The 15,332-nt window shown below is 39.2% G+C and overlaps 2 protein-coding genes across 2 annotated transcripts in view; one reads left to right on the top strand and one right to left on the bottom strand.

Annotated features, from left to right (window-relative positions):
- Positions 1 to 4,705, top strand: part of wdfy4 (WDFY family member 4) — a 44,815-nt gene extending 40,110 nt beyond the window's left edge. The window contains exons 58-64 of the mRNA XM_030156038.1: positions 436 to 593; positions 1,454 to 1,612; positions 1,716 to 1,895; positions 2,153 to 2,335; positions 3,130 to 3,226; positions 3,889 to 4,018; positions 4,348 to 4,705. Coding sequence (XP_030011898.1) covers positions 436 to 593; positions 1,454 to 1,612; positions 1,716 to 1,895; positions 2,153 to 2,335; positions 3,130 to 3,226; positions 3,889 to 4,018; positions 4,348 to 4,411 — 971 coding nt within the window. The 3' untranslated portion in view covers positions 4,412 to 4,705. The remainder of the gene's footprint in view (positions 1 to 435; positions 594 to 1,453; positions 1,613 to 1,715; positions 1,896 to 2,152; positions 2,336 to 3,129; positions 3,227 to 3,888; positions 4,019 to 4,347) is intronic.
- Positions 4,706 to 6,703: 1,998 nt separating this feature from the next.
- vstm4a (V-set and transmembrane domain containing 4a) lies at positions 6,704 to 14,236 on the bottom strand. Its single transcript, XM_030156039.1, has 8 exons — positions 14,029 to 14,236; positions 12,321 to 12,773; positions 9,335 to 9,388; positions 9,141 to 9,248; positions 9,013 to 9,046; positions 8,783 to 8,931; positions 8,087 to 8,154; positions 6,704 to 7,296 (listed from the first exon to the last, which is right to left on the bottom strand). Exons 1-8 carry the CDS (start codon positions 14,075 to 14,077, stop codon positions 7,144 to 7,146), a joined length of 1,068 nt encoding a protein of 355 aa, XP_030011899.1. The 5' UTR covers positions 14,078 to 14,236; the 3' UTR covers positions 6,704 to 7,143.
- Positions 14,237 to 15,332: the final 1,096 nt, after the last annotated feature.

Here is a 15,332-nt window from a genome sequence, read left to right on the forward strand (position 1 = left end):
ATAATGATTCCTGCCTTTTCCTGCATGAATAGGTCAATTACAGGCACAATTACAGCCTCCCTTACGCTGCCTCACCCACATTCATGCACACACAACTTGTCCTGTCCAGAACGCAGGTGTTCCCTCAGGACACAGCCTCAGCTTGGTGTAATCTGGGAATAGTTTTTAATTGCCCAGTTTCTTTGGTCAATTTAATGAAATCCTCTACAAGTTTACTGAGCTACCAAACTCTTTAATGTGATGTTTTTGAAGAGCCATTACCTTTATTTGGCCAGGCAATTTTATTCAAGTACACAAAAGGCAGAATAAGGTCACCTTTTTCTATTTTCACACCATAACTTCTTTTATTTGTGCATATGGTTTAACTGACAAATAAATGAACACGCTCTTCTTTCTAAACTTTTTCCTCGTCATACACTTTTATTAACACTGCAGAGCTGCCAAGAGGACCAGTGGGTCAGATACTGTGTCTGGACAAAGAGGTCCTGGTCTTGGAGACAAACCGGCTTGTTCTGTCACCACAGTTGAATTGCTTCTTCAGCTGGGGTTTTCCTGACAACAGCTGTGCATTTGGAAACTATGCTACAGAGAAGGTAAACATGGAGGACAATAGAGACCAATGTTACATAGTTTGGATTATTTCACAACTGACATGTAAATCCATATGTGACGTTCCGCAAACCCTCAGGGTGGTTCCACCTGATGCTGGTGCCCTTCACTGTCCTGGAGTTTAATGCAATTTATATGGCATCTTACTAATTTATCTGATACATAAGAGTTTATTTTAAATTATTTTATCTTCCACTATCCAAAAAATAATCCTACTCTATCCCAGCAGTGGACAGTTACCATATATTCATTCACAGCTTTGTTAGAGTCTCAGTTCTGATAGTTCTATATAAGGCATTCTCAGGTTATTTCTGTATTAAAGACTGTTGCTATGCTAAACACACTTCCAGTTGTAAAATCTAATGGACCATTTTATGTTGCATAAGAAGTAAAACAATTTTGAAATTAATCAAATACTTTTTCTGCAACTATTTTTGGTCAAATTATTGACCAAAAATATTTCACGTCAAGGTCCAACATCACCATTCTGGGATTTATTTTGGAATAATGACCTGCTTTTCGTTCTTCATCCTTTATATCAATGCTGCAGGCAGAAGGCCACCACTGACCAAGCAGAATTGAATACTCAGCAAAGCCATATACCTATCATAGTTAACAATTGCCAAGTTTTACTTATTTTATAAGGCTACACATTGCTTTTCAACTGATTTCATGACAACTTTTTATATACTACTTTTTTTCATACATGGATATTCTAAGCGTAAAATCAGTTTAGTACTGGCAGTTCCTCTTTCAGGTGTTGTAGTAAAATATTCAGTATGTAAAATATGTAGTTTCTGCTTCATGATATATGATGGTCTGCCTGTGTATTGTCTTTCTGTAGACTTTTGCAGTATGTGAAAATTTGTGTGACTGGGGGGAGACATTGTGCGCTGCTTGTCCCAACCCGACAACAGTTGTCACCGCAGGAACCAGCACTGTGGTGTGTGTGTGGGATGTGGCAGTCAGCAAAGACAAACTCACCCACATGAAACTAAGACAAGTACGCCTCTCTGCATCAGACTTAACATGAGTCTTCAGAACACATTTGCACACAGATGAAGTAAATAAACTCATATTGACACTGGGCCTGTTTTCCTTTATAGCCATTATACGGTCACACAGATGCAGTAACATGTTTAGCTGTGTCTGAGGTCCACAACATGTTGGTAAGTGGCTCCCGTGACCTCACCTGTATCCTGTGGGATCTGGAAGAGCTAAGCTACATTACGCAACTAGCTGGACATAAAAGCAGTGTTTCTGCGCTGGCAACCAATGACCTCACTGTAAGTACAGCTTGTTCACCTCTTTCTCAACTTCTTGTCCAAACTTCTTTCTTTCTTCTTTCTCAACTGTTTGTTGTAGTCTTTGGCTCAATGCTCGCATGTTGTTCCTCTCCGTTCAGCTCACAGCATGAGGAAGGGAGGATTCTCATTGTTGACAGCGTGCATATCCTCTTTGTGTGAATTTTGCTCTTTTGTGTGCATTTCTATGAATATATCTCTGTACAGATGGGTGTAACCACCCTATGACTCTCTCACAGGGGGAGATTGCTTCATGTGCTGGGCCGGTGTTATACCTGTGGACCATGAAGGGTCAGCTGTTGACTTGTACTGACATTTCCTGCGGGCTCCAGGCAGACATCCTGTGTGTCAGCTTCTCACAGCGACACGAGTGGGACGCAAGGAATGTCATTGTCACTGGCTGTGCAGATGGCATCATACGGGTAAGTTTTTATTTTTGATTGTGATGAATGATAGCTTCTGTTTATTTGGGGAAAATTTTTGTCTTGCCTTGTTGTAACTCTTTGTTTAGGCATAACGTGATTAGTCAGTTTGGCCAATTAATAAGCGGTATTGGTATTAATGTGTTAGTAGACTTTGGTCCTGATGGTGGCTGAATATGAAGGAAAAAAGCTCAGAAAAAATAAGATAATCCATTTCTTTTATGTTCTGATTTTATGTTTTGATGTTCAGTGAGCCAGATTTTTTTATGTTAGTATTTATTACTTTTTATTGACACAAAGTTTTAATGCATTTAAAGACAATTGATATGATATCAGTCGATGGATTGGCTTTTTCCTGCACCAAACTACTGTCATTATATCGGTGTGTAAAAATCCACTTTAGGTGGATCTTTGCTTTGTTGGACTAATAGGTCAGCAGCAGTAAGATGCACAGTATTGAATTGTGGCAGTCATTACTTTGGTATTAGCCTTGCAGCAGCTTGGATGTACATCAAGGTATTAATAACAGCATATGTATGTGGTGTGTGACTGTTTTTGCTTAGTGTAAATACAAGCATGTGCTGCCTCTCTTCTTTCAAAGCTGCTAACTCTAAATTAGACTTCACTTTGGACTGGGTGCTCATCCGCATGTGCAACACACACAATAGTATTATTACTTCATTTCTACCTTGAGTTATGGTGCATATGTGTGTGTGCTGGTGCTTATGTGAGTGTGTTTGTTATTATGTTGAATTACATCTGATTTTGCTACTCGTTATGTGTGTCTCATACAGATATGGAGGACAGAGTACACCCGAACACAATTACCTGGCCCTTTAGAAGAGCATGTGTCCCCAGGGCAGGAGGGAACAACGCGGACAGAAAAAGACGGTAATGCAGCAGGCAGTAAGACAGAATATGCATGTAGGTATTGTATTTATAAATTCAGAGATGATGGGAGCGGCTGACAGGAAAGAGCACAAATGCAAGACCGACTGAAGTGCAACCACACAAGAAGAAATGAGGCTTGTATTTCCTTTTAAAAAAGAAACCCATCATTATCTAATTAGATAAATCCTTAAGTGTGAGATGATTATTTTTAACCGCTCATCTCGGAGCTAGACAGCGTGCTTTCTAGATGAGAGTTTGTAATGCTTACCCCATCCCTCACTAGCATTAGGGCTAGCAGGAATTATGTTGTTATAAAGTTATTAAACATAGAGGCAGTAAACACTGATGAGTAATTCTGCTGACGTGTGTGTGCGTGTATAATTTAGAAAGCAATAATACCCAGATCCAATTTGGCATACGTTGGTTACAGCCTCGCGTCACCTCATAGGAGTATTATGCTTGGCAAATTACATTGAGACTAGTCTTTACATAACACCGTAGCATTTATATTTGAGGGGTTTTTCTCCCTTTAACAGTTTGCTGACCACAGATAAATGCCGTGTTAATGTACATATAATGTTTTCTCGTGTCAATAGCGAGGTCAAGGTTGCAGACAGGGTGACATAGTAACAAATGGAAGTATTTTCCTGACGTATCCACAGTGAGCAGCTCGTGCCAGGTCAAAAGCTGGAAGAGACAGCTGGTGTTATGTCAAGAGCTGAACAGAAATCAGGCTGTGCCACAGCGTCGCTACAAAAATAATCCGGCTATCACAGCTTTGGCCATGTCCAGGTACAGTAAAACACACACATACAACCCATGTACCTCTAGCAACAGCAAAGAGAGGTGTGATTTATTGTGTTTATTAATCAAATCAAAGTGTATTTAAAACATGTATTTAAAAAGTTTTTGAAAACATAAAGCACATTATTATGTTCACAACAATTTTAGCACTAATACATTTCTGGAACAGATTTAGTTTAAACAGATTTACACTCACAAGTACTGCATTAAATATGTATAATTGTATTTTTCCATATACAGCATAATATGTTTGCATAATCTCAAACTGAATTCCAAATAAGCAGCTATTATTTAGATTTTCTCTCTCTTCTGTGTAGGACCCATGCGACTCTGTTGGTGGGTGATGCCTGGGGCAGAGTTTTCACCTGGATCTGTGAGTGAGGGGTGGCAGGGCTCAGCCTCCACCTCCAGCTACCATTTATACACAGACCTGATCCTTTTCAACGAGACCTTGACAGACCTTTAAAAAATACTTCAGTGTTTTACCAGCTGAGCATTGAGAGAAGCTGTGTTTTATATTCTTATGTGTCCAATCAGGGAGAATGTTACCAGAGTTAATACATATTATATTATTATGATATTTTAACACATCCATAAATATTTAATTATGCATTTTTTTCTGTGTAAATAATGAATTTCAACAAATGTGAATAAAAGTATGGCTATTTGACTCTTTTCCTTTGAGTCTTGTCCTGTAAAATGTATTCATTTTGACAAATCTCAAATACAGTCTTGCATTTCATTAACTAAAATATTTAAACTTGCATAACTGAAAACAATGAGAAGTGAAGTTAAAAAAAAAAAAAAAAAAAAGATGGAAACAGGCTAGAACCGTTAAGACCTACTGGGAGGATGTGAATAAGTAATGTGATGGAAAACACTGAGCCAACTCTTTAAATTAACCCTGTGGTTGAACTATGTATCTTCAGAGTCAAAACAACTGCATACTTGCTCAACCAGGGTTCCCTGAGAAATACTGCTTTTTAATAGTACTGTAGTGTTGGAAAAGTCAGTGTTCTCAGACAAGCATCCATTATAAAAAGTCAGGAATGCACATATGTCAGCATTTTATGCTTTCAACAGTTGTAATGTTTTGTTTTGGTAGATGTTTGTGGCATCAGCTATTCAGGATGTTTAGTTGGTTGGGAATAGTTTACTGGTCTTTGTTGTTTTCACAGTAATGTTTTCCATAAGCTTTGTAATGTGGCATTTAAGAACATTTGATCATATGATTGCTTTTGCATTTCTAAAGCCCTTTTCCTCCTCAAATTTTCTGTTTTCATTATGTGTGTGATGTGGACGGTCTTGTCGAGGTATCCTATTTGCTTGTCACAGCTTTTTGTGTGTGGGTTTATGGTTAACAAAGGCCTTCATTTACCACGCAAGTGTTCAATCAGCTGAACCTTCAGTAATCACTGTAGGCCCTTGGCAACCCACTCCTGGGTAAATCTGACCTATTTGAAGACAGACAGTATTAAAGTTAACCCTTTCTAAATGTTGCTCCTAGTCTTTCTGTTGAAAAGTGCATTATCAATGCTCCAATGAGTTAAGTTATCTTTTTAAATTATAGTGTCTGCACTGTGAAAGCTTGTTTTCTCTCTGTGTCTGTTTCTCTAATACACATGCACCACTCCTCTCTGTCATAAAGGAAGAGGTCTCTCTCTTTAACCTTTATGTGTGTGGCTAATTGTGCTAAGTGGAGTAGCTTAATAGAGTGGAAAATAGTCCTCATAATTTTCCCAGAGAGCGAGCAATGACCTTCTCTAAAGACAACGGCCATCTCCATTCTCTCTACACGGCTGGTTTTATGATATGAAATGTCAAACCACTGGGTTCCTCAGAATAATTAAATCAAATAAATTATTGCACCTAGGCAGAACCATCTTGTAGCCTAACCCAATTATAATGCACTGTAAAGCTAATTATTAACCATGATTACAATTAGTCTAATTTGAATAAATGTAGTCATTAGCAGGTTCATCCTAGTCAGTGAGTCTGAACCGTGGGGGATGATGGTCTCTCTCTTGATCTCTCCCACTTGAAGAGAGAAAGGTGTGGATGTGCATCATTCTTTTCCTCCATACAGCTCCATCTTCATTGCATTTTTCACACACTGCCCTTCACAAAATGGCCTACACCCTTCACCTTTTCTTGGTGCTTAAGCGTAATGTCTGCTGCTTCCAGGTTTCAAATTTGCTTTTTATGCCTACACCATGTTGATCTGACTTCTAAATCAAAAACAACTGACTTTCTCCTCTGTTACTGTCATTTTGTTGATATGTATATCTGTGATGGTCCTCAATAGAAAATCAAAACTTGTGAGTTGTAACATTTACATAGCCTTTTAGCTTTTCCAGCTGCTGTATTTAAATAAACAATCCTAGCAGCTTACACTTAACAGGTAACACCACTTATTTATTCCCCAGTTTGTCAAATTGATGGCTGGTTCTTAGTAGACAGGAGTAATGTGCTGGTTGTGTCCCTGGATCTATGTACCCAGCATGTCAAAAACTGAACAAGAACACCTACTATAAAAAATGAATGTAACACAGCTGTATGACACAGTTGTTTCTCTTTTTGTGCAAAAATGAATTGACTCCAGAAAGACCTGAGTCTAGTCCAGACTCGGTTAAAAACAAGAAAATATGGAGAGAGAGAGCAAAAATACTATGCGTCAGTCACACCCAGGCATATATTTATTAATAAGGTGTATTAGTACTGAAGTTATAAATGTGAATGAAAAGCTACGGTTTACAGTGCTTTATAACGCTGCAGTAAAAGAGCCTGGACAATAGTTTCCCTCTACACAGTCTCCTGAGTTTAAACAGGAATAGTTAACAGTAAGAGCATTCTTCCATGCGCAAACATCTGGCATACAGACCAACGATGCCAACAAAACAAATAACAGATTTATAAGACTCAGAAACTGCTGTGTCAGAATGGAGCTGTGCTGTGGACGAATACAACTCCTCCCATTTACCCAACAACTGCTAAATGCCATAGTTATAGTTCATAAATAAGTTCTCTGAATGGCAATTGATTCAGTATGGAGAACTGAATCTTTTCCCTCACCGGGAGGTTCAACGACATCCATGTATCCAGAAGTGCTGGGTTTACAGCTGTCTCTCCTGGAAGAGGATCTGAGCGTACACAGTGTCTGAGTTCGACGATGCAGGGTCAGGGTTGGTGGAGGCTGGGGGCTCCGGCCTTGGTCTGACTAGCTCCAGCTCTGCGTATGTCAAACTATCGTCCTGAATCACTCGAGGCTGGAGGAGGAAGGCAGAGGGTGAGAGAAACTTGAAGGAACTCAGCCAAGAGATAAGACAAAAGTGGAATGTGCTAGATATATTGTAAGCATTTCAGAGTCTTCCCAGAAGTATACATATCGAGAGTCAAATGTGTCTTGCAGGCATCGACTAAACAGTAGTATTTGTCAATTTTCTATGGCAAACATCTCTTTAGTGTTTTTCAGCTGCAGAAAGTATGTGTTTACGGGGTTTGCGAGACCTCTTGGAACATTCAGTTTAGTTGAAGAAACATTTGGTACAATAGGAGTCCTGTCCAACATCCTCAGATCCTCTAAATTGCACTAATCTAATCAGTATGTTCATAAAAAAACAAAAATCTTAAAGCCTACATCCTGAGAGCTTTGTTTTACCACAGAATCTCAAGAACAGCATTAGTAAAATACTGATGATTCTTAGTTTGGGTAGTTTTATATATATACTTGCATGACACTTTTATTGTAGGTATAAAACTAATGAAGCACTCTAAATAAATAATTGTGTTTGAGAAGCAATAAAACTAAATAGAATTATCAAGCTCATAACTGAATGAAGAGATGGCAATAAACTCCAGTCGGCAATCATGCAGTCATGAAACAAATTCCCTCTTGCATGTATCTCAATAACTCTGCTTGAAAGAAAAAGAAAAAAACACTTTTGTAGATAAATGAAGTTTGTATGTTTTGTAGTTTGTTATAAAGGTAGGAAACATGTTTAATGGTAGAATATAGTATGTATAAGAGGTGGGGCCAGGGGAAAAAAAAAGACTTACAGGGACAGATCTCCTTTGCTGAGTCTTTAACCTCCTGGGCTTCTGAGGTCTCTTTGCAGCAACAGGCACTGAAAAACAAAGACAGCCTTAATTGACTCAAAACAACAGCTAGGAGGAAAGAAATCCCAAATAAGACTCTACAGATGTCAAAATCATCCTTCACAATCACTTTATATTAAACCTAGACTAGTTGTGCTTTTTCTTTTGCACAAATGGGAGCTTTTTTTCAAATCTTTTCGGCAGGATTTTACCTCAGGAAGTATCATCGGAAGGATTTTACCCAAATACAATATTAGGTTTCTCACATTGTTTACTGTGAGTCTCTCGCTCTTCCCCGAACTATGCAGTTTTTGTCCCTAAAAATTAAATTACAACAGGGATATCATTTTCGGCTTTTGTCCTTGCTGGATAGCTTCATCCGCTGTTGTTTTCTTAACCCACTAAATCCCTGTCTTAGCATCACAGGGTGCTGGAGCCGCTCTCCACCCTGTGTAAATGTCTGGAGGAAACACCACACAAAAACACCCAGACTGACATTTAAATGACTCCTGCTGCTCTGTGATGTGACACTATGATCAAATCAGCCACTGAGAGAGAAAAAATAAAACCCCCAAATGTGTACAATGTATTTTTTTCCTCACGTGAAGGGGTTAAAAGAGGATTTATTTACAGTCCAAAATGTGACATCTGTTTTACCTTTAACTGGTATGTGAGGTGGTGGCTCCTCAGGTGGTTTAGGTGGTGTTATTGTTACTTTTCTGTCACTTTTCTGCTTTGTGACTTTCCTTTGTGCTCTTGGGGATGAACTGGAAGAACTGCTGGAGCTGGTTACAGTCTCTCCTGAGCTGTATGAGGAAGAAGAGACTGAGTTTAATAGTGTATAGAACCGTCAAAATCAGTCCTTTACTGATGAGAGCGTACTGTACCTGCTTTCTGGGCATTTTACCAGAAGGTAACTGGCTGTAAAAAGAGCAGTAAAGATGAGTGGGTGTTGACTTGACATTTAGTGTAGAGAACTATTTAAGTGTGAAAATATAGCAAGAGTTTGTTGTACCTTTGAGCCTGTGTCGTCTGTAAAAATATTGGCATGTGAGGGCCACAGTAAAGAGAAAGATGGACAGGAGGCCCAGTGAGCAGATCAGCACTGCACATAGATAGACATCTACCAAAAAGACACAGATGTAATCATAAAATATGCATTACAAGTGTCATTATCAATAGAATAAGTGCTAGAGGGAAGGACTGTACCTGCAAATAAACGCCACAGTCCTTCACTGTTTCCGTCCTCGAGAGTAAAGTGCACTGTAGAAACAAAAAAAAAAAACGTCAGCAAAAGCAAAATATTGAGGACAGAGGAGTGTGCCCAGACTAAGTGTCTTTGTAAAATGCTGTTGTCTCAGGGCACCGACCCAACACAGCAGACAGCCTCAGTGGTTTCCAGAAATATCAAACCGCTGTCATGAAGGGAGTCTGCTGCCGCATCAGCCAAACCCACCACGCACACACACAGGGGTCTGACTGTACTGCTGTTCTTGGACAGTGTTTGGGAGTTCCCCACTACTCTGCATTACCATTTCCTTTTGGTGGTCACTTCACAAATTGTTTAAGGTTTCCAATTTGTTTACTCATCAATGTATAAAAAAAAAAAAAAAAAGAAAAAAAAAGAAAAAAAAAGAAAAGAGAGCAAATAAGATAACTTTGTTAATGTGTGACAATGAATGATGGGTTATGGAGGTTGCAGAGAGTCAAAGAGGTTATTCACATGTATTATTTTTCCTTAATGATGTGTCATGTTTTTAAATATAGGTTGATAAACACATTAATAAGAAATGATTAGATAACCCTAATTGACTTCTAGCCTGGTGCTGCACATTTTGTCCATGTTGGGATAATAAAATAATCATCTAGCCTGAATGTCATCCTACTGGTAATTAACTTCAGGAAGAAAACTATATGAGATATAAAGATCAATGTGAAAGCCTAAGCACTAAGAGGAGCAGAGAATCACAACACAAGCACATGTCAGTCAAAATATTCCTTATGTTTTAAATATTTGGTCATTATCATCAATTGTTATTTGAATTATATTGTCAATGAACAAAACAGAGTCTAAGACAACAGCTGAAGAAGTTCAAAAGGTTATTTCTACGACCTCGCTGTGAATAATTACTTCAGTACTATTGTCATTATTAAAAGGTTAATATTTATGTATGTACTAATGGGATTTCTGTCATTTATATATCATGAGAATAAGTGTTATTGCTGCTCAATGAAAAGATTAGTGAAGTTTAAAAACTCAGAAGGTGGCAGGGTACACTGAACATCCATCTCTTGACAATGTGAGCAGTTAACAGTTAATGCAACGCAAATAGGCCACAGATGTGACATTCACACTGTGGTTAACCACATGTTGGCTGTGGGCTTAAATTGTACACACTCTATACAGATGTGTCCACACAAGCACATGCATATGAACCAGAGCCAAGTTTGGCAAAAAAAAAAAAAAAAAGTAAATTGCACAGGTTTTTATGCAAAGCTGAATGCATCAGGCAAAGATTTATGCTCATCTGCTTTCCCTCAGTCCAGCTGTGAGGACAGGACCCAGAAAAAGTCAACCAGCCTCTGAACTTGGTGGAATTTGAAACCTGAGCAGGCTTATAAAATGTAATACTATCAGCGCAGACTCTCTGCTCCTCTGGCCAGTTTAGAGAAGCAAAAGTGAGCATTTGCATCAGTCATTATGCGCTTTGGGTCTAATGTCAGGATTTAGAAACCATTTTCCCTCTGTCCAAACTGTTTTTTATAAGAGTGGTCCAGTGATGTCAGTAGATTGGCGCCTTTGTTCTGAAATACGCAGACTGAAGGGGTTCCCTGGATTACAGCTATAACTTAGTTTTCTCTTTGTTTACCCTTATAATGTCAGCTCTTGTGTGTCTGGCTCTGTGGTCAATGCATGTCGGAGATGCCTGAGGTTGTGTGGCTTCCTTAGTGGGACATTGGCCCAAATATAGGGCAGGGCGTTGTCAGATGGCTCAAACTAAAGTTTACTGACAAAGCTAGTGAAAGGTAATTTGTGCAAGTGTGTCAGGTAACACCACCCCTATCACACTGAAGCAGCATCTTGGATAAGTCTTAACCCTTCATGCACTGATGACAGATGGTTTCCTGCTGATTATACTAGTTCAGTGAAATGATGGACTGTAGTGGAAAAAGAATCACTTCATGTCCTTTAAAATACTTACTAATGGAACCTTGGTACACTAAATAAGACTGAAACAGTCCCAATGCATCTGAATTTTGAAGCACATTTTCTCCTGAGGTTTGCAGAAAAGTAAACCCAAAATGCTGACGTCATGTATTTCAGAGTTTCTGAATGTAGCCAGCTCAGCAGCACTCTACCTTTTCTCCTCACACTCGTACACAGAGTGATATTGTTGAGTGTGGGTTGGCTGTGTGAGCTCATTGTTTTGAGATGGAAATGCCAGAGGACTGGGGTCACACTCAAACACACACAGGGACTACTTGAAGCAAATAGCAAAGCTGAAGTCGAAGAATTAATGTTACACGGCTCTGTTTGCCCTTTGTCCTCTAATAAAAGCTGTTGATTTTCCTTTATTCGGTTATTTCCATTGCCAGATAACATGGACAGCATGCCTCAGCTGAATGTGTGTGGCTGAAAGGGAATTCCTTGGAAAGAGGTGGATGGAAAACCCTTTCCTGAAATCCCCTTTTTCCTCTGTTTGTTCCCTTTTGTTAGTGACCAGTGCAAAAGTATTTAATAAGCAGAAATGTTAATGATCCTCCAGATTCCTTGTAAACAAAGTTTATAACATAGTTTTATTGTTTTTACCACTTGGTCAAGTAGAAATGTTGTTTTTCAAAACTTGCACCTGAACCACAAGATGGGTAAATGCATTCTAATAAATTCCAATGCATTTGATGTAATGAAAAGCTTGAAAACTAACTCTGTTAGAAACAACCAAAAAGAGAAAGTAAAAGAGAATGGTGATAGCTTAAAAGTTTTTTTTCCTTTATCTGACTCTGTCAAGCAATGATGCTAGTGTGTCTTCAGTATCTTGAAAAGTTACACGTCCTAAGCTGGTCTTCCTCAAACTACACATTGATTTTTCGTCTGTAGATCAACAATCATAATTTCATTCAAAATGTGGGCCTGGAGCCTTTCACAGACAAAGTGTGAAATTGGCCAAGTGTGTAAATGGACATGGTTGGTTACCTGTCAGATGTGTGGTGCTGGTACCATTGGATGAGGCTCGCCATGTGTTTCTGTGTTTGCGTATCTCCTGCACTCTACAGGTGTAGAAACCCTGGTCCATCCCTGTCACATTAAAAATCCGTAACCGGTAAATCTCTCCTTCATTCTCCTCATACAGACGAAACTTTGGCTGGGGGAAACGGCGAGTGTAGTTCCCATACAGCTTCATTTTCTTTATGCCCATCTTTGCGATCAGATATTGAGTGGGTTCGAGTGTAGGAGTAGAGGGGGATGGAGGCAAGGGAGGAGATGAGACTGTGGGAGCAGCAGGAGGAGTAAAGAACCAGCGAAGGATGAGTACACTGTTGCTCCTCTTCCGCTGAGATACCAGACAGGACAGTGTCAGGTTGTCTCTCTCCGTTACCATGACAACAGGCCCTGGGGTCACTGTCACATTCAATGCGTGACAGACCTCTGTTGCAAAACACAAACAAATACAGGTGGAATATAGTGGTTACCCTTGTTGGAGAAAATGTGATTTACTACTCGATTTCCAACATTCAAATATTACTCTTTGTCTTCTGTATTTTTATATGTATGATTTTGTTAAAATGTTATACACTGATCCTGAATAAGACATTTAAAATTTTGTACAACTGTATTTTTTAAATGTAAAAATTAGGCTGTAAGATCAAGGACTTTGTGTAACACATTTCTGCTTTTTAAACTGGTAATTAACAAAAGTTGGTAATGTGCCCCACATGGAAAATGTCAGAGTTTTTGCTAGTTGTTTGATTTCATGCCAATTAAACATAATTGTAACATTTAGACAAAATGCTTTTACATGCACGCCCACTGTGGCTGCTTAGATTTATAGTGTTTTAGAGCTCCAGCTATCACTGGTTCTACTTACACATGTCATTCCATCTGTGGTTGGGAATTCAGTCTGTCACAGCTAGAAAGCATAGTTTAGAGGAGGAAGAATGAGAAAACTAAATCATACTTTCTGTGCCCCATTTTACTTTCCTGGAGGTGGTTGTGTGTTATTTTTTGCCAGATGGGTCAGGTCTGTCTAGAGGAGACAGAAAGTCTGGACACAATATGTGTGATCAGATAGGCAAAGAGAATCTACAGGTGGTAAACATTCATCTTCAGCACCGTACTAAGAAATGGGCTAAAAGGAACACGACAAGATAACAGGGACCATCTGGGCTCCCATGCAGCTTTGCTGGTTTTTATGTTAGTTGGAGAATCTCCCTCAGGGTCTGTCCTCTATGTGTCAACTAAAGCAGCAACAGGGATTGAACCCAACTTAACGCAAAACTGAACATCACTAGAAGATTATATAGAGGAGGATACTGTAGATTAAGTCATTGTTTGGCATTTTAATGAGGTCAAATGACTTTTGCTGACTTTTGCTTTGACCACAACCTCAAAAAGCAGTCCACTATTGGATTTTACGCAACTTGGTTTTGCAAACGCTTGCAATAAAGCCTTGTCATTTTTATACTGTTTATAAAGTAATACCATATATTGCATTTGTTAATGCACTTGCAACTTGTTTTGGAGAGATAACATATGGAAAATTATTTAAGTTGATTGTCATGCCAAAAATCACTGATAAATGCAAAATTTGTGACTTGAAAGTAATATGCCTTACAAAATCTCATTATTTCTTTTTTGTCTGTTTGCTTACATCTTTACATTGCTGTAAACAAAGTAAACTTACCTGTGACCAGAGCTTTAGTCAGGACAAGGACCACTATAGAGAAGTACATTTTCCGCAGTCAGCGAATCCATAAACCCAGACAACTGCACAGCACTTATACAAGCAGCTACATTCAAAACAGAGCCTGACTGCACGACCCACCAGAGCCCTTACCCACCATTAACTCTTCTCCTCTTTCTCCTCTTTTCTGTGTAATATGAAACAGTAAATGCTCTGTTCCTACTTAGAAACTCCCACTCTCCACTCTACTACTCTCTCTCTCCCTCTCTCTCTCACCCTTTCTCTATCTGTCTCTCTCTCTTTTTCTCTGTCCTGCAAAACGTAGGAAATGTCATTTCCTGTGTTCCTGTGAAGAGTCTTGGACCCAGGCCCAGAACCTCAGAACTCGAGAGCAGTGGTCAAGTCTTGTGTTTTGCGTCTGCGTCCATGCGACTGTCATATTGGGTGTCATTTTGAGCAGTCTTCTGAGATGCAGTTCCATCATCAACAGTATGCTTACATAAAGGAAATTTAAAGAGGCTCAGTAGTTCAGCAGTTATACTCATTTTGCATGTCCTGATGAAGTTCACAAAAACAAACGCCCTGTATTTGTGTTCATGTATTTTTCGTGGATGTTTGCGTGTGTGTGTGTGTGTGTGTGTGTGTGTGTGTGTGTGTGTGGCGGGACCTCTCCCTGTCTGGCTGCTGGACAGAGTGGCATGGGCTTGTCTCTGGCTGTGGTTGTCAGACTGTCCCAGCGGTATGAAGCCTGCTGCTTTATTGGGCAGGATAAACTGCTGAGGCAGGGCTTCTGCTGGCGCTTTGAGCTCTGCCAAAGCCAAATGGAATTACACAACATATTTAACCCTTCAGGTTGTTTGAGAAGATTCTCTGGAAACACACTGATTAATTTTGAAGTATTATAATTTGAGATATTTTATCTTTTCAGTCCTTGATGATATGTTCTGAGAAGAGTAGAGCCATAGAATATTTGAAGCAGAGGCTTAAAACACAGTTAAATTCATCAGCAGAGATTAGGTACATGTTAAAGTTACAAAAAGCAACTTCCAGTGAAGCATGTCCTTTTTCTTTCACTTTTTAAGTTTTACTTGGGATTGCCCTCAAGTTTTCCTTTATATAAATCTTAAGTACAGGTCTTTGCGCCAGTGGAGGATTTGCTCTCTTCTGCCCCATAGTGGTCAAAGCAGGTTACTCCTTCTCCAGGGATCCACGATAACATACTGGAGGTTACTATTAAACTGGGTACTATGCAGGCTTTCTCACCAGAGCAGTATACATTTAATTTAAATTGGTGAATCAAGGGA

Source organism: Sphaeramia orbicularis, chromosome 15 (assembly GCF_902148855.1).
Source record: "Sphaeramia orbicularis chromosome 15, fSphaOr1.1, whole genome shotgun sequence".
Taxonomy (NCBI): Eukaryota; Metazoa; Chordata; class Actinopteri; order Kurtiformes; family Apogonidae; genus Sphaeramia; species Sphaeramia orbicularis.

What these genes read in the sequence shown, in the direction of transcription:
- vstm4a (XM_030156039.1), bottom strand. Translation starts at nt 14,077, where the DNA reads ATGTACTTCTCTATAGTGGTCCTTGTCCTGACTAAAGCTCTGGTCACA. An exon ending in CAGCACCACACATCTGACAG is followed by an intron (nt 9,389 to 12,320) that starts GTAACCAACCAT and finishes TTGTTTCTACAG; the next exon opens with TGCACTTTACTCTCGAGGAC. An exon ending in AGCAAAGGAGATCTGTCCCT is followed by an intron (nt 7,297 to 8,086) that starts GTAAGTCTTTTT and finishes TTCCTCCTCCAG; the next exon opens with CCTCGAGTGATTCAGGACGA.